Source organism: Dermacentor albipictus, unplaced genomic scaffold, assembly GCF_038994185.2.
Source record: "Dermacentor albipictus isolate Rhodes 1998 colony unplaced genomic scaffold, USDA_Dalb.pri_finalv2 scaffold_17, whole genome shotgun sequence".
Taxonomy (NCBI): Eukaryota; Metazoa; Arthropoda; class Arachnida; order Ixodida; family Ixodidae; genus Dermacentor; species Dermacentor albipictus.
Genome location: NW_027225571.1, coordinates 7598107 through 7617963, shown reverse-complemented (window position 1 = coordinate 7617963; position 19857 = coordinate 7598107). Strand labels below are relative to the sequence as shown.

Below are 19857 nucleotides of genomic sequence, written 5' to 3'. Positions count from 1 at the left end.
TTACTGCAGGAATTACGTCAAAAGCATTGCATTGTGGAATTACATCATCATCCCTGGTGAACACGGAACAGAAGTAAAGGTTTAATGCATCCGCTACATTTTTTCGATTCGTTAGGGCAACGCCATTTATGATAAGGTTCGAAACTGATTGCTTCTTTGGCGAAAAGTGACGCCAAAATTTTGCCGGTGAGGTAACAAGAAACTCTTTTAAACGAACACTTTGATAATGGTCTTTACTTTTTTTTGATAGCATTCTTGAGAAGCAGTCGCAGTTCAGATAACTGGTGTGCGCCCTCAGGGGAAGGGCATTGTAGAAACCGTTTGCTTGCTTTTCTTACTTTACGGCCTGCACTGGCTATTTAGTCATCCAAGGCTTGCAAGTACGTTTTACAAACTTTTTGTGTGAAATGAAACATTTTGTGCAGTGGATAACAATCTTTGAAGAGCAGCCATAACGTATCAACAGATGTACCATTACATTAATACTGGGAAACAAAGAAGAGAATGAATTGCCCGATGAATCGAGTACATCCACATCACTGGCGCGACAAAAATCGAGTCCAAAGGCCTCCGTCTCTTCCAGTTTTGAAACTTTCTTCAATTCCATGATAAAGGACACCATTTGGTGTCTGAAATTCCTTCAAAAATGTGCACGCTCGGATTCATACTAATAACTTTGTGATTAACGAGAAATAAATCTAAAGTTCACGTACTTCCACCGTGAACACGAGTAGGCAGTTTCACTAATTGCGGTAAATTGTGTAGCACAGCTTTGTCAACAAAGAGCTCCGCAGTAGGAGAGCGCGTATTTGGCAACTCATCAGCCCAATCGACATTTGGAACATTAAAATCACCTGCCAACAAAATGCTACAAGATTGGTTCCTATATTCGCATGGAAATTCATTCAAGTTTTCAAAAAATGTAGGGCTGCAGTTTGGAGGGCGATAAAATCCCACAATTAGAAGATGAAAATCTTCAAGAACAACCTTTACAACAATGCTTTCCATTCCAACAGGGTCAGGTTGTCTGGACACATTCCAGCACTCCTTAAAAAGTATGGCTATGCCACCACCTCGGGAATTTCTGTCGTTACGGTAAATTCCATACCCCGCTGGAGTGATTTCAACATCGTTGATACTTCGATGTAACCAAGTTTCAGTAATAATTATGATCTGTGGGTTATGGACCATAACAATACTTTTCAGATCTGCTGTTTTGTTAATTATACTACGTGCGTTCACGTTGACACAAGAAAATGTACCTTTAACAGGAGAGTCGAGTCCCATGTCTTCTCAGACGCAAGTGAATGTGCAACGACAGCCACTATTTTCCTTTGCGTACTGTCCCATTGAAACATTTCTTTGTCGATGCAAACTTTCTCGTACATCAACATGATCTTTCCTCCCTGCCTTCGAATGTCAGCCGTATTGTCCCACAAGTATTTTCTTAGTTGCCTCGTGGCTCCCGAAAAGTCTTCACCAACAGAGATTTTCTTTTCTTTTTTTAACTTGAAACAGTTTTGAAGAACGTTCACTTTCTCATGGTGATCAATAAGTTTAAGAATTACTGGTCCTTGTTGATCTGGTTTCTTCCTGCCAATTCTGTGTATCCTTTCTACAGAAGATACCTGTGTGCCTAGTGTAGTTTTGAACAAGCCATCAACCACATCTTCCATAATTGACGTAGACGTTTCATTGTGGTGCTCAGGAATGCCAAACACTATTAGGTTGTTTCTCCTACTCCTGTCTTCAATGCCGACTAACTTTTGTTCCAGAGTTTTGATTGTTCTTACCATATCTGCGATTTCGGTGCCTACCTCCTTTACTATTGCTGCTGATTCCTCCACCTGCTTAAGCTTTGCCTCCATTGCGTCCAATCTTTCCTGCATACTCTTCTGACCACCCAGAAGTTGCAATAGCAGCTCCTCAGTGTTCGGCCCGGGATTAATCTCGACATCACCACAGAGCATCAGCAATGAAACCAAAATATCCTGTACATACAGGTACACCGCACAGGCACTTTTGGAGCACGCCAGCAGGACGAGGCAACGGTTGCTAGTTTTTACTGTGGAAGAATTATTACTGACGTGCGCAAAAAGCAGGAACGGGTTTGACATGGTGTTGACCGGTGGCCCGCTGACATGCCCACTGAAGTGATCAGCGTACGACGAGCTTCTTATAAGGTCGTGGCCGTGGAACTTTGGGGCGGTGCCGCCCAAGCGTAGACGTAATGCAGCAGTCTTGGCGCGCAGACTCCATAAAGTCTGGCAGTGGTCGCACGTGTTGCTCCATCGGGTATGCGTGCCGGTCCACTCAAGCTGAGTGCAATCTGTGCAAGAGATGGCAGCGACTGACTGACGCTACTAGCGAGTCAACTGAAGGTGGCTTTGCGTTTTGGCCTGGGAAGCGCGCACCATGATTCACTGATACTGAGCCGGCGCTTCGGCAACCGGAGAACACCACGCGGTGGCCGCCACGGAGGAGGAGGAGGAGGGTTGGGGTAGGGGTACACACAGTGTTGAATGGCGGCGGCTATGTGTTTCGGCTTGGGCAGCAGCACATCGAGATCAGCCGCCACCGAGCCGGCGCTCTGATTGCCGCCGCACATGGGTGGAATTGGAGGAGGAGAGAAGAGAGCAAGGCTCATGCCGTGTGCGAGAGATGGCACCAGGAGGTTGCGCAGCTACAGCAGCGTGCTGGCCCCAGCTATGCAGCTGGTTATGGCGAGGCACGACGGCACTGCAAAATCAAGAAATGGGCGCCAAAGAGCTGCGCTCTAAAGAAATGGTTCATTATACCCATTGCGAGGAAATTTCAGCTTCGTTAAAACAAGGTTTTCAATACATGGGCATCTACGGGAATTTCAAGGCAAATCACGACTGCTTCGTTTTATCCATTAGTTTGTTGTATCCAATTTCGTTGTAACGAGGTTTTATTGTACTAGTATGGAAACCATAATTATCAAACATCTGCAGCTTCAATCTCAAAGACCTAGCTGGCATTGGGGCGATATGTACCTCCCACTTCTTGGTTGTAGGCATTTACCAATGTACCACCCAATTCTCGAATCAAATTAATCGATAAATCTAATCAGATGGAGCCGAATTAACAAAAGTGTACAGTAACGTTTTCAGGGTGTCTACCAAGTTGACATTTCCAAGTTCCCCGAGTTTTCCAGGTTTTTCCTGAGCACCTTTGCAAAATTTCCTGAATGAGCCAGAACTTTGTTTTATGTCAAGACGGGCTGACACCATGTTGCCCGATGCTGTCACTCTCTAGCAAGCATGTTGAAAAAAAAACGATTTAATCCAGTTTGAGTAGTAAGGAGTCATATCTACTTTATTCAGAAAGAAAACACAAAGAATCACAGCGGAATTATTATTATTATTATTTGTTTTGAACGCATACACATATACACAGTTAACAGGAAAGGGAAAGCGACGAGCAGGCTGGCAACTGCCACCAGAGGGGGCACAACGCCTGCCTGCTCTTCTGAAGGGAGGTGACAGCAACACAGAAATGGAAGATAGGAAGGAGGGGAGGAGAGATGAAAGGAAGAGCAACAGGACAAATCTAAAGACTAAAGTAGAAAACAGTACACTACGGACGTTGTTCTGCCGAGTTTCGACTCTACAGCCGGAATTAAAGTGACGCCATGTCACCAAGAAGATCGTCTGGCAGAACAACTGTTGTCCTCTCACTGACAGAGTTTGTTCGACTGGCTCGATTGCTGTTGCAATTGGCTATTTCCGAACTGTGTGTTATCGTAGGAGTGCCCGGTTCGAGACGTTCAGCTGTTGGCATTGTGAGTGGAATTGCATCAAACACTTGAATGGCGGGTGCACTGGCCACACTTGTTGGCAGTGGTGATGTGGCCAGTGGAGATGTGGCGTCTTCTGCTGGCGGAGATTCGCAAAGGAGCTACCTCGGTGTTGTCGATATTGAAGAGATTGTGACTGGTGCTTCTGATGCAACATTCACCTCAACCACAGGGTCGCGTTCATTCTGTCGCTCACTTTCTAGTTTCGTTCGCAGCTCAACCTGAAGGCAGGAGAGGGCAGCTGAACAGCAGGGATTCTGTGCCTCTACAGTGGTGTTGGCACTAGTCTGGGCCGTAGGGATACAATGGGCAATAGAAGGTAGCTCTGTCCATTGATGTTTATGATGTGGTTGACAGGAACACAGTTCGATGGGCTGTTTTGTGGCCATTGCGGTAGTTCATCACATCCAGGGTACAATGGAGGCAGGATGTTCAGTGACAGTTAACTGACATCGTACGTGGCGCTTAGTGGAGGAGCTGACGGGAATATTTCACTGTTGGCCACGTGCAACTATTGCCACGGAAAAAGTGGTAAAACCTATTCCGAATCGAGTCGAACGTTTTCAAATACGAATGAAAAGGAGATGCACACAGAAGTAAATATTTTCGAATATGAGCTATTTCTATCAACTCATAGCAAGCTCATCGGTACGAGGCCTGAACTTGGTCACAACTAAGATTCTCTCTCAGCAGCCGGGAAGTCAACCTCAACTGTCCTGACATACTCTCGGCCTGTACACAATATCTCAGTGTTGGGTTTCACTGCTTTAAAGAGTTTATTTTGGTTTGGATGAGGGACACCTGCATCTCGACGTCAGCGAACACTTCCTTTTTTTGAGCTCAAGCTCCTTCAAAGAAGCGGTGGCACGCTTCCTTTCTCATTAATTCCTCAGTGCGTCGGTCCTTTCTCTTCTCATCCTCTTTCCGCCACGCATTAGCCCTATGGATCATCTGAATCATTCTCTTGGTCAGTTCTACAGTCAACGTCCGATTTTTCGGTCTCCCTAGGGGCTGCAAAAACATACGAAAAATCGGGCAGTCCGAAAAAAATACATGCATATCTTTAACTGCCCTTAACTCTTTTACCACGTATGTTAAAATCGATCCCAGGTGATCAATACTTTAGATCACCGATTTCGACATGTTGGAGCTGTTTTATCGACTTAAGAGGAAGCTTTAGCTCGGGCCCAACTCCGACGCGGCCTATTTAAATACATGTAAAAACGCAATAACGTTTTTCTGAGACAACCCCTGGACCGATTTTGATGAAATCTGTTGCATTTGAGAGAGTAAGATAAATTCTAGTGACTGTTGGAAGCAGAATTTTGATTTAGGACTTGAATTTTGTTAGAAAAATTTTCAAAAATTCAGAAGTTTGAAAAAAATAGAAGCATGAAGTTTACAAACTAATAGCTCTGCATGAAGAACAGATATCGCGGTTCTGTAAACGGCATCCATTAGATCATTCAAAGCGGACAAATATTATATGTCATTTTACATCTTACGTGAATTTGTTACATTGTTTACGAGGGTTCTGCAAAAGTTGTAAATACATATTAATACATTTTTTGAGGTTCATGTATAAGATGTCAAATTTGTCCGCTTTAGATGTGCTATCAGACACAATTCACCGAATTGCGATATAATTTTTTCTTATTGAGTTACAGAGCTGTAAACTTGATAGTTTCGTTTTCCAAAAATTTGCAATTTTCGTCAAATTTTATAAAAAATTGACGACCTAACTCAAAAATTCGAAACCAACAGTCACTAGATTTTAAGTTTTTCTTTTAAATGCAGCAAGCCCAGTCAAATTTGGTGCAGTGGTTGCCGAGAAAAACTAATTCTCCTTTTACATGTATTTAAATAGGAGCACCCGAGCTAAAGCTTCCTCTTAAGGCCATCCAGTAAGTTAGTACAGGCACTGAACATTCAGAATCAGTTAAAATTTTCAAGCTCCCGAGATGTTGCGATTCTTGACAGACCTTCTTCCGAACGAATCCGCGTATGTTGTAGCGAAAAGAGGCGTGGCCGTCACCTTCTGTCACGACTGAGAAAAAATCATGTCGCTCACGATTACACTGCACTATCATCAAAATTTTGTAATCAAATGACTCCCAGTAAGTCAAGAAATAAATTATATAGCTGGCTTTGCCATCCTACAGTGCTGAGCGGTGATAATTAACCATACAATGTCGCCAGCTGTTCACTAGTGAGCTTTGGTTTGAAGTCCGAGTCGTTTTATTTCACCAAAGTGTATTTCTGAAGCTTCGCCGCATGTCTAGCATGTGGACCTGGCATTTTCAACCACTTTCCAAAAGTATCGGTTTTGCTTTTCGTAAAATCCAAGGAAGGGGCACTGCTGGTGTCACTGCGAAGTTATTGAAAGTGGCTCCCATGACGTCGTCCCATGCGGCTGCCTCGCGAGAAAAGCGTTGTGCTCGAAACTATGCTGCACCCGCACTGCAATTTAGTAATAAGGACTGGAGTTATGATTCCGAAGCAAAGGAGATTCAAGCTCTGATGGCGACGATGTTTTGAGTCAGCATGGGATATCTGCAGTTGTTCACCGGCAAGTTTCCGTTACTGCCTTGAGCGGTCTCCTTTCTTGTGTGCACTTATCTGCCGATCTTTCCACACGACCTGAGAGCTCTCCTGATTATCTCCAGGGTGTATACTTCGCTTGTTTATGATGTGCTGCCATCGGTAGCAAAGATACTTCCGTTCACGCCAAGAAGGCCGCCCATAGCACATCTCGGCCCAGCACCGCAGATCAGCGCAAGACATCTTGCAACGGCGTGGGATTTCTTTCTACTCTTCTTCTCTGCAGAAGTGATAATGACAATCTGCAAAAATGCAAGTAGATATGCTCGGATGCACAATCTTGTAGTTGCCCAGCTAGGCTGAGAGCAATAGCTCCTGGAAAAGGCGCATGACTCTAGGTGAACTGGTGAAGTACGTTCCCTGGACTTCTTATCGGACCATCCTCAGAAGATGCCGAAAAGACGGAACTGCAAAATGTCTTTCGAGAACCGCAAAGATGACATTTTGTGGGAAAAGTGCGGAGTGCACCTATGCTTCACACGATCCAGGAACTGGTTCACCACATGACATGAGCAATGAACTGGTCTTAGTTTCTTTTTTGTATCCGAAGAACGACGGTGTACTGAGCATTTATTTTTTCAGACACTATTCCTGATTTATTTATCTTTGAAATGTATATTCGGAATTTCCTTCGATATTAATGTTTTAGCAGATATAGTTTTTTAGTGTTTTTTTCAACTGGTAGCCAAATTGGCACTTTCAAGAACTTTTGTGTTACCTAAAAAAATTGTTCGGCAATGTATGTTTCTGGAAAGAAAATTTTATTATTCACAACAGACTATGCTGCAATGTGTGCTGGAACATTATTTGTAGTGCTAAAATTTTTTTCCCGAGACCTATAAAAAACTACCGAGTTAAAAGCTGTAATCCTCGCGACTGGCTTCGAAGCCAATCGCGAGGATTACAAAGGCTGAGTCGATGCCATTGCTGGCAGCGGCGAATTCTTTCAATGAAAAACACGGCACCGCACAGCAAGAAGCTAGCAAACGTAAAAGCAACTAGGCCTAACGTTGCGCGGTGGTGGCTACGGTTGCCAGCGGACCTGCGTGCGAGAGCACCCGTTCGAGGCGGCGAGATGATAAAAAATGGTGGCGGTGGTGGCTTTGACGAATGCCATTTCTGACCTGCAGTCAGGACAATATGCATCGACTCTATGGAGCACGGGCGGTGCCGGGAAGCCATGCGAATTACCGGGTATGTCCGAAAAATTGGGCGTCTGGAAAATCGGTCGTTAACTACTCTGGCAATACCTCGTGCCGATGACACGGTGTCAATGACGATTCGTAGCGATTCCTCTATTACTGGAGCCAGCATTTAAACGACTTTCGTTCCCGTTCAGTAAAATTACAGCTAATTTTCCCTGACAGAAGCACAAATTCCCCGAGTATTTCCACATTACTCAAATTCCCTGAGAATACCTGGTTTTCCCGGTTGGTAGACACCCTGGTTTTAAAGTGAGCTTGCGTAATGAAAGTGGCATGCCATTGTCAACAACTTGCACAAGAACTTCTGTTGCCAACTTATATTGCCAATGGCGCTTGCTCAGCCAGTAGCCAATGCCGTGAACATGGTTGTGCTATTAAATCAAATTAAATCGAATACTAATGAAAGTCCACAGTCCAACAGTGAGCTTTTGTTATGAAAATGGCACACCAATGTTGCCAACCGGCAAAAAATGTCATCCTGCAGCCATCTTGCAATGACTATGGCAACAACAATGGCTCTGATGCCAATGACATGAATACGATTTTGGTACTGCATTTAAATTGGTATACTGTAAAGTTCAGGCAATTTCCGAACCCTCTTCTTTGTGTAAAATGGGCTGCACTCCAGAAGTGGGTAAATATGGCCCACGAGAAATAAACCTTGCCTGCACAATGTTGGAGACAACAAGCTTTGGCTCCTGTTCGGCCTTGCCCTCCGTGACAAGGCCCATCTGTCCTCGGGAATCTCTGAAGTTACCCCACAGGAAGACTTTTCCAGAGACGGTGAGCGCGGCTGAGTGGGAGTCACCCGCTGTCAGTTGCGCAACTGGCTCTGGGAGCTCCACGGTTCCTGGTGTCGTCTCGGTGCCATCCAGGCTTGATGTCTGGCGTCCTAGCGCGCCCTCATCGTTGCACCCAAACGACCACACCTGTGTCAAATGGGGAAGAAGCCAGTGGTCGCATTATTTAAGGATTCCTTTCTTGTTAGATACTTCTTGCATTTCCTCACCAACTCGGACGCTGCTCGGATGGCGTGCTTCGAGCGTGCCACCTCAGCATTGACGTGGAAGCCAGTAAGAAAATGTGAAAACAATTCTTACATAATATGGCCCCAGTGTACTGAAAGCTGCCACTGTTCTTCAATTGTCATGCATAGTCATCTATTTATTAAACCTTACAGCTCAATGCATGGAATTTAGTAAGGGGAGGTTCCAGGATTAGTACAAGAAACAGGAGCAAAAAAGTAGATTAATACAAAAATCGGGAAGGAAAGGAAACTATGGTGCAAGCTAAGGAAACGGTCTCAAGCAATGTCACAAGGCAGTGAAAAGAAGGTTTCAATGCAAGGGTGCCCTTTATTTCGGTTTTTACTTGAGCGTCATTCGCAAACGTTCAGACGAGTACTTCTCTTGTGCCTTTTTGTACATTTCTCATCTGCTTTCACTAAGGAACTGCAGAAATGCTTTGCATACGAGCAGAAAAGGCAATGTACGTGTCTATTTGCAATTTTTTTTAACGTGTGTGTATACATTTTTGTTTTTGATTGCTGTCTAATTGAGACACCAAGTGCCCGAGTTTCTAACAGCAGCACAGTCTACGCACGCTGCCTTGCCGGGCCTGAACTGTAATGAACCTCCACCTCAAGCGCATCCACATGTGGAAGCAAGCTGTTGAATGATGACCATGCGTCTCGGCAGATTGCACTACGCAAGGAGAAAGTCGGCCAGGTACAGAAGGGGAGCAGAGGGAGAGAGCGAGGAAGTGAACTGAATGCCCAGTATCCACATTTGACAAGTTTGACAAGTTTGACAAGTAATGCCAAGCAAATTGTGGAGTTGGCACTGCTGTCTATCTTATTCTGTGGTCAGCTCACACTAAAGGCAAACATTGACTCAATCTAGATTATTCACTATAATGTTTGAGGAACCCTGCTATGTGTACATTACGCCAAAAGACAATTTAGCTGCAGATAAAATTTTAACTAATGGTATGCATGAAGGAATGCTATCAAAGATGATCACATTCAAAAGGCTTCTCTTGCACAAGAGCTTGTCCAGATTTCACAGCACTCTGGAGCCCACTCCCTCTTGACAGGAAATGACACCAATGAGACGGACCATAACAGCTCCGACCAATCACTGACAGATCTGGTGCAACAGCGCTTCGCATAGTGCAGGCCTTGGTTTCATTAAGGTACATTATGAAATGTGCCACACACCACACTATGTGCTAATTTGGGCAACTTGGAAGAGCATTTTTGGATAGGGCTAGAGAAGACAATAAACATAAGTGCTAACTGGTAAATGTGATGTCTATTCGTAGTGAAAGACTACATATATGCGGTCATCACCAAGTGAACAAGAACATGACACATTTGCACATTACAGTCAAGACATAGTTAAACCTCGATATAATGAAGCTCGTAAAAGCAACACTACCTCGTTATGCCGAAATTTCATTATACAGTCGAAACCTACGATAACGAAATCCCGAGGCAACAAAGCATTTTTGAATCCCCAGCGTCAATGATGTCAATGCGTTTCATATCTCACGACAACTAAATTTTGTTCGACAGAAAAGCCGCATTAACCAAATCTTCTGAAATGACAGTCCTCATTATCCAGCTAACATAACACTAACAAAGTCGAAAAGCTTCACAAATGTATTGGTTGTGCCCATAAATTGCATAAACTACTGGCACAGCATGCTAGCGGGGCCACAACCATCTTTGTTAACCAAAGAAAAAAAAAACAGCAGTGCAGTGGCTGCATCTGGCAACAGCGATGATGGTGGTTCATCCTATGCAACGGGTGCACGCTGTGCAGTGTCCCGACTAGAAATGTAATACGATTTTACAAAATGCAAACAAAACAAAGCAGAGGTGACCTCGCAGCGGGCCCATTTATATCCTATGTGCAATCATGGCATAGGCTAATGCGGATTTATAACTGAACCAAATCTGCATTCACTCGTGAAGACGCCCATGTCCCTTTGTGGGGCTTTATGTACAACACACATGATTGTGTGTACAGTTGATGCTGGGGTGCATGAGCTGCGTGTGGAGATCGAACCATCTGCTTTGCCAGCCGGCCAAAATGCCGCCTCCATCTTGTAGCGTCAAAATTTTTTCCACTTATTGGAACTACAAGATAAAGCTGCAATTGTTGCCAAGGTTGAAAAAGGCAGGAAGAAGAGTATCACAGACTCATCAACAAGCCCTTCATTCTCGGTGTGCTCGGATAGTGGAAGTGCAAATAACAAAATGGTGGTGGCTGCAGCGTTCCCAGATGTCGACAAGGCGGCTTTTGCTTGGTTCTGTAAACAGCGTGCCAACAAAGTGCCAGCATCCGACAAAGTGCTTCAACCGAAGGCGCTGGGCGTTGCGTGCACACTCTGGCATGATCATTTTAAGACAAACGCTGGCTGTTTGAGCCGTTTCAAGCTTGCCACGACCTAGCAGCCAAAGTCAGTTCCAGGGAGGCAGCAGCCGTCAACCCGGTGGCATTGTGGCATCTGACCAACAGAAGTACTGGACGAGTAGAAGCCCTCCGACATCTACAATGTGGATGAGACTGGGTTATTCTATGAGATTCTTCTATTGAGTTCACCTGCGCGGATGAAGACGCTGTGCACAAGGAGATTACTGACAAGGCCATCATATGTAACATGCGTGAAGCTAACGACGTAGAGGACGACCAAGAACCAAAGCATCAAGACGATCCTGCAAGATTGGCCAAACACCTTCGACACAATTTGTTCAGTCTTTCAGCAAGCACAATGACGACATGGCAATGAACTACTTTTTGCAGTGTGAAGGTGCAGCTGCCAAGTTGCTGCTAGGTGAGACTTGGCAAAGTAAGCTTACCGACTTTTGGTAATATATTTGTTTTCCAAGCCCTTTCCATGTCTTTTCTGTGTCATTCACACACCGATGAAATTCCAGTGAAAGTGAATCTTTCTGCATTCCCTGGCAATTTCGCCATTGGGGGTTTCGACTGTATAGAAATTCAACCTTTTATGCAAACAGGTAATGTCACAGACGGATTTTACACCAACAGGGCCGTGAAATGTTTCGAATTATTAGGCAAAAAAATTCAATGAGAACAAGATGTTTTGTTGAAATTGAGAGTTGGCAACTAAAGATGGTTTCATGCCTTGTCAACAGTATCTTCACATCAGTGGTACAAGGTGAAACCTGCGAAGCTTTCACATCTACTTCATCTTGGCATCTGATAGTGTCCCCTGCAGTGGTATGACACTATCATGAAAGTGCAAGGAGAGAGGAGAAAATGTTTTGTCTGTCTCTCACTTTAATGTGTCTCTGAAATTAGATTAGGCGACCTCTAGCATTAAACCTGCGGGAAGACAGCACACATGAAGCCTTGGCCATCTTAACCTTGTGTATTACGTACACATTACATATAAGTATGGGTGTGCAAGTCGCATCTGCGCTCCTATGGGCTGACATCCATGTGCCACCACGGCCACACAAGGAGAGGACGCACATGCTCGCAAGTGTTAATTATGCATCCATGGAGCATATGTACGTTTGCTAAAGAAAACAAAAAGAAAGGAAGTTTCTGTATCTTGAATGATTTGCAAATGCGTCGTGCCCTACTACGTCGTTCCACGGACAATTCCCCTACAAAAGATTTACACAATTATCTCACAAGGTTCCTGCGGTCCAGCCACAGTTTACGCTCTTAGTCTTCTTTCACATGAGCTCCACTAACCAACTGAAACATTTCTGCTAAGATGCTCTGCACTTGGTGAAACTTGTGCAGATTAAGCTATCCTTCACTATGCTCTTCCTCTATTCCGTCAAGTTGAGCACAGTGCCCCCCTTTGGCTGATGAACACCCTAGGCTCGTCAAGAATGATCATGGATGATCATGAAAGCTCAGTGACCACTTCTGTCAAGGGGTGACGCTGCTGTCTACTTTCTGAAGCCAAGGTGTAGTGCCGAGTGAAGGAACATTCTAGAATATAGGGAGGGGGGCTAGCCTTATTTCTACACGTCAGCAAACACTGTTGTATGCAATGCCTTCAGATAATGACGATGATGGTAGGACTGTCGTCCCGAGGCCAATTTTAGCATAAAATGAAAATATCTTTCGTTTACCAGCCATTAAACTTTCCAAGTGTCTTACGCATAAGAAGCCCCCGGCAGTTTCTGTAATATTGAAAGTGTGGGTCAGTATTCCTTCAAAAGGAAGTCCTATGTATTACGCTTTTATGGGACGTGAAATAAAGCAATGTAAGCCCATGTCGGGAAAAAGTCACTGGCAACTACGCTGTCATAGCAGGCAGATTCATTTTCATAGAAAAGGTGCCTGCATGCACAAATGCATTGGCACACCGGGTGCCGACCATGCAGCTGAAATTGAGAAAATATGTGCTCATTGTAACACAAAGAATTGATGTTCAGTGCTGCAAAGAGCCACAGCTGCATTGCTGATACAAGTGTGTATTTTTTATATTATATGCATCCATTAACTTGCATGGCAAGGCATCTTTGCTTCTGCCGTATATGTGGTTGTTAGGATGACTTGACGCATATGAAGGAACCATAGTGCAGAGGAAAAGGTATAGCTGTCTTATTCTTGACAGAAAACTCGTGCTCCCGTGCCGTCATTAACCCCTTCGGGCACCAATTATTTCCACGAAAAACTTAACCCTTTCAGGGTTACTGACGTAAAAATACGGCACCGCAAATAAGTCCAAAATGGTCGATGCCATATATTTACGGCGCCGTCTGTATGTTTAAAAAGCGTGCCAATTTCGTAACTTCTTTTCTGTCATGTGCTGCCACTATGTGCGAATACAGGGAATTTTTTTGCACACCTCGCTCTCTCGGTTTTCGTTGCGTGATTTTCTTTAGAGCTAGTTTGCTTCGGCACGTCTATATACTACACCTCGCGCGCTGGCAGGCGGCTGTTTGGGTTTTGTTCCACGGGGGGTTTCAGTTTCTTGCACTTGCAAAACTGATGGCCATCTCGTTACAAATCGCTCAAAGGGTGACCTCCTGTTTCTCACTCGTTTAGTGCTCACAGGGGTGCACATAGGACGTATACCGCCATGCATGTCCTTTTGTTTGTTTTCTTTTTTGAGACTCGCGAAAATTAACTGCCTCTGGCTGGCGATAAGATGAAGATTAGCAGACGTTTGTCACAAGTTTTGCTTTCTTGACGGGCACACAACCACACAGTTTTCTTGAGTGCGCACACCTACACAGTTCTATTACGCTATGGACATACATATTAGAGTAAGAGCAGGAACATTTGAGACTTGCGAAATATTTCCGTCCGCGCATTTTCGAAGCCTTGAACTATGCGTATAACAATGCATCAAATCTTTAATTCATTTAGGTTATTTCCTTTTTTATTGTAATTCATTAATGAAGAGTACATATATGCAAAAAAAATATTTTTTTCTCACTTTACGGTCACCCTAGAAAAATTACGGTAAATTTTTTTTCAAAATAAGTCCCAAGAAGAATTCGAATCTGCAATAAAAAATCTACCAGGGGCGGTCACATATGGCAAAAAAGGGTTAATATCTTCACATTTCTGGCATTGTCATAACCACAGAAAGCTCACAGCTTCTGAATGGATTAGGAATCTTGAATTCTTCAGCCATATTTGTTAAGCTTACAGTTTGCAGGGTGTCTAACAAGTTATCACTTCCAAGTTCCCAGAGTTTTTCAGGTTCTCCCCGAGTGCCTTTGCAAAATTCCCTGAGTGACACAGAACTTCGTTTTATATCAAGACAGGCTGACACCATGTAACCCGATGCTGTCACTCTCTAGTAAGCGTGATAAAAAATTAAGAAACGGATTAATCCAGTTTCGATAGTAAGGAGCAGCATTCATTTTATACAAAAAGAAATCAGGTGGGAGGGGTTAGTAAAATGCACAGCAAATAAGATATATTAGAAAAAGAAAAGGTAGAACTTAATGCAAATAGAGTCGAACATTCTTGAATAAGAACAAAACGAGATGCACACAGAAACAAATATTTGCTAATATCCCATTCAGTCACAAATTATGATCGACTGTCAGTAAATATGTGAAGCATAGATGGTGCTATAGACTTCACTGAAAGCAAATCGAAGTGGCAGAATGACTGAGAATTTTATGCTGAGTCATCAGAATAGGAGTAATTAAGTATTTGAATATTGTAAAGTCAGTCATGCTACATTTCTTTATAGAAAGGATTAAATCCCCCGCACAAATTCAAGAAAGGAAAAAGTATATTTCAAGGTTGCTATCGACATGCCCCATGTCAAACATTACTTAAAACACAGTAGGGCCTTCACCAAAGCAGTACACACCACTCAGAAGTAAAATGGAATTTAGGTTATCAGAATGTTCAATCTATGCTAAGCTTAATGTCTGCTCAATTTTTGCTACCACTGGACAGAAATGGCAATAGATCACATCCAGAAATGTGGATGCTGTGACTGAAGGGGACATGAGGTGTATTTCTATCAACTGATAGCAAGCTGATTGGTATGAGGCCTGAACATTGTCACAAGCAAGAGTCTGTCTCGACAGCTGGTGTGTCAACCTCAACTGTCCTGACATACTCTAAGCCCGCACACAACGCCTCATGATCGCGTTTCACTCATTTAAAGACTTTATTTTGGTTTGGATGAGGGACACCTGCATATCGGCGTCAGCCAATGCTTTGTTTTTTGAGCTCAAGCTCCTTGGAAGAAGTGGCGACACGGTTCCTATCCCAGTCATTCCGCAATGCATAGGTCCTTTCTGTTCTCGTCCTCCTTCCACGGTGCGTTCAGGCCATGGACCATTTAAAGCATCCTCTTGGTCAGTTGTTTAGTCAACATCCGATTTTTCAGACTCCCTAGGGGCAGGAAAAACATTTGAAAAATCGGGCAGTGCGAAAAAAATGAATGCATGCCTTTTACTGCCCTTAATGACTCAAATCGCTGCAGGCAGATATGAAACGGCCTGCCATTCACATGCAGCTTGCGTTCACTTATTATGCATATCGGTGCTCGTACTGTGACAGGAGATTGCGGGTGGATGCAAGTATAATTTAGGAATACATACTGTGTCCCGTGGCAATTACCACTTCCCACACTTATGCTTCACCACGATACTTCCGCCTATGCTACACCGCATAACCTTACTGTATTGAGGCAAAGCCGACTTTTGAGAACCAGCATTATGCAACGCGTCATGCTTTCTGAGCTTTGAAGCCAATCGCGAGGACCACAAAGTCAGAGTCGACGCCATTGTTCACAGCGGCGAATTCTTTCAATGAAGAACACGGCGCCGAGCGACAAGAAGCTTATAGCAAACATCGAAGCAGCTAGGTCTTTGTGGTGGCTACGACTGCCAGCAGATATGCGTGTGAGAGCGCCGGAGGATGTTATCAAAACGGCAGCAGTGGTGGCCTCGTCCAAATATTCCGGAATGTCCAAATAGGCCAGAAGATCGCACTGCTAAGGGTTCACTCGTCTGAAATTTCAGACGTTCTTACACATTGACTCTATGGGTTAACGTGGTGGTGCCGCGAAGGCGTCCGAATCACCGGGCGTCCGGAAAGATGGTCATTCACTGTATGCTGGTAACTCCTCCAGCCGACGGGGAGCGGAGGCAGTCTCCTCCTCGGCGCTCTCTCTCCCTCTCCTTGCTTGGTCACAGCTGGTGCGCCAGAGATGATTTAAAGGTAGTCCTCCGGCCGAAGGGACTGGCAGTGAAAAACCTGCAGACACACCAAGTGGCGCGAGCGGTGGTTGCGGCCACCGGACACGGATGCAGGGCTGAAGACCTCATCATCCGGCTCCGCACGGGCTCAAACATCATCATAATTAGTACAGACAACGAAAGTGCTGCTCAGCAAGTCAGGCGCATCACGCAACTGAAGATTGGTGAGCACAGCTACGACGTCAACGCGCACGTGGCGGCGCCAGAGGGAACGCTGCGCGGGGTCATTCACGGGGTGGACCCGGGGACCCCCGCCGAAGAACTCAAGACAAACTTACGAACACGCACGCAAGGGGTGAAGATTTTAGCGGCGAGAATGCTAGGCCGATCTAGCACAGCTGTTATCACCTTTGATGGCCCCATCCTCCCCAAGCAAGTTTTGTACTACGGGGGAGAGATGTGGTGTTATCCATACAGACCAACGCGGCAAGTTTGCTATATTTGCTGCCAGCAAGGTCACCGGTCGGACGTCTGCCCGACCCCCGGAATCAGAGCTTGCAAGCAATGTGGCCAGAAAGATCCGGAAGAACATCATCAATGTACACCCAAGTGTCTGCTGTGTGGGGGCTCCCACGCGGCGGGCACAAAGGACTGCAAACAACGCCTAAAGTCGACAAACGAACTACGATGGGGACCCCAGGCCCAGCAGCGGCGGGGACGCAGCAGGAGCAGAAGCGGAGCAAGGCGACCGCGCTGGTTCCGGAATGAAGATCAAGAGCGACAGACCGACTACCGGAGTGAATCCAGGAGCCGCAGCCGAGGGCGCAGCCACAGTCAAGGCCAGGGCCGAAGCCGGGAGAGGGACGAGTCCTACCCACCTCTGGGCGGCGCGGGCCAGCAGACCACGACGAAGCCAAATCAGCAGAAGAAAAGCGGCGGAGTTAAGGTGAGCTGGGGAGCCGGCCCTCCCAAAACGCTTTTTGCTCCGCACAACAACATAACCAATAACACAAGCATGCAGACAGAAAACGAGAAGAGGCTTTGTGCCGAAAACAGTAATCTTAAAAAGGAACTTGAGCTCTGCCGCGAAGAAACCCGGCAGCTCAGGAAAAGAATAGACGACCTAATTCAGGAAATGCAAGAGATGAGAAAGGCAGGTTTCTCACCAGTTAGCGCGCCACCACCGCCGCAGCAACATATAGAGAGCACGCAAACTAGCGAGGGGAACACCTCAATTGAAGACTTCAAAGCTTTCATGCAGCAAATGCAGCAGCAAATGCAGCAGCTCAATCAAAAGATAGCCCTGCAAGACCAGAGCTTCCGCAACTACGTAAAGAATCAAACTACACAGAGAACAGTAAACGACGCCAGAGACCGCCTCTACAACGAGCGCAGGTTTGGATCAGAATCCCAGGGAACAAATAACACCAATACATCAACATGGCAGGACCAAACCAACTAGAGATTTGGCAGTGGAACTGCAGGAGCTACAAGCGCAAGCAAGGGCTCCTGCAACAGTTCATTAACACTAGAGGAAATCCACCAGATTTAATACTATTACAGGAAACAAATTGCATCCCAACCCTGAAAGGATATACGTGTCAGGAAAATGGACGAACAGCGACTTTAATAAGCAACAAAATAACAACCATAACACATAAGGAACTAGAAGAGACACATCTAGAACATATAGTGACCGAAGTGATTCCAAAACGGAAAAAGAAAGCGAAGAGCACTTTCGTAATCAATCTATATAGCCCACCTAAAAACAGAGGAAATTTCATTAAGCTTTTTGCGGAAGCGAAGAAGCTTGCAGGGCAAAACACCCTAATAATAGCAGGAGACTTCAATGCGAAGAGTCCGCAGTGGGGCAGTAGAATCGAAGACAAGAAAGGGCGCAGTATCTGCACGGCTGCGGAAAACATAGGCTGCGAGCTACTCACAGATGAAAGCCAACCCACCAGACAGGGTAATAGCGTAAGCGTGGACACGTGTCCCGACCTAACCTTTGTCAGGGGCGCTAAGCAAGTCGAATGGGAGAACTTGCAAGAAAACCTCGGCAGCGACCACTACATCATCAGGGTCAGCACAGAGGCAGAAATCACCAGGAGGAAGATTGGCAAGGCAAGTCTAACAGACTGGGATGCCTTTAGAGTCCACTGTAAACAGCTAAAAGGGGACATAACGTCGGCAGAGGATTGGAGCCATCAACTCAGACAAATAAGAGATCTCTACACAAAAGAAGTGGAACGAACAGAACAAGCACCAGAAGTGGACAAACGACTCCTCAGGTTATGGGAGGCACGACGAGGCCTAACCAAGCGGTGGAAGCGTCAGAAGCTAAATAGAAAGCTTAAGAAGAAAATTGCCGAAATAACTCAACAAGCAGAGGAGTATGCAACGCAGCTGGCAAGGCAGGGGTGGCAGCAGTTTAGTACCTCACTGAATGGCACCCTAAGCACAGCCAGAACATGGCATATCCTCAGAACACTCATGGATCCGAGCAAGAGCAAGGCGGAAAGCAGCAAATCCATTCAGAGGTTAATCCACCAGTATGAAGGAACAGAAGAACAACTGCTCCAAGCAGTACGGGAAAAATGCTACGGAAAGATCTCGATAGAAGGCTACCGAGGCGACTACCAGGGTGACGAAAACTCAACTACGGACCGACCCATCACAAGAGAAGAGGTCGTCGAGGCTGTAAGGGCTGCAACAAAGAACACAGCAGCAGGGGCGGACAAAATCCGAAACTCGCTAATTCGAAACCTCAGCGACGAAGCAATTGATCAGCTCACCCTCTACCTCAACAAACTATGGGAGGATGGCAAAGTACCAGCGGAGTGGAAACACGCCGTAGTGGTGATGATTCCCAAACCTGGCAAAAAACTCCAAATTGAAAATCTCAGACCAATTTCGCTTACATCATGCCTAGGCAAGCTGTACGAAAGAATAGTGACTCGAAGAATCCAAACGCATCTTGAAGACGGAGGATGGTACCCCAACACCATGTTCGGCTTCAGGGCAAACTTGTCTACCCAAGATATCTTGCTACAGCTAAAAGAAGAGGTACTCGAGACAATGCCGAAACACGGGGAAAACGTGGTCATGGCCATCGACATTAAGGGAGCCTTTGACAACGTCTCCCACGCCGCCATTATGGAGGGGATTAACACCACTAATTGCGGGAAGAAAGTCCATGACTATATCAGAAGCTTCCTAACCGACAGAACAGCGACAGTAGGCCTAGGAGACCTACGGAGTGACGCCTTTCAAACGCCATGCAAGGGCACTCCGCAGGGCTCAGTAATCTCGCCAGTACTCTTCAACATAGCGATGGTCAACCTTACCAAGAAACTTAGCAAGATCCAAGGAATCAGTCACGCAATGTACGCGGACGACATAACGATCTGGACTACTCAAGGCTCACTAGGGGACAAACAAGACGCACTACAAGAAGCTGCCACCTGCATCGAAGAATACACAAAGCAAAGAGGCCTCAGATGCTCCACGGAGAAATCTGAACTCCTCAGGGTGGGCAGACACCCCACTGATGCCCC

General features: G+C 45.5%; 1 protein-coding gene across 1 annotated transcript in view; it reads right to left on the bottom strand.

The window, feature by feature from the left end:
• Nucleotides 1–11181, bottom strand: part of LOC139052053 (regulator of chromosome condensation-like) — a 28898-nt gene extending 17717 nt beyond the window's left edge. The window contains exons 1-2 of the mRNA XM_070529124.1: nucleotides 11149–11181; nucleotides 8292–8555 (exon numbers count right to left, since the gene is read on the bottom strand). Coding sequence (XP_070385225.1) covers nucleotides 8292–8555; nucleotides 11149–11181 — 297 coding nt within the window. The remainder of the gene's footprint in view (nucleotides 1–8291; nucleotides 8556–11148) is intronic.
• Between the last annotated feature and the right edge of the window lie 8676 nt (nucleotides 11182–19857).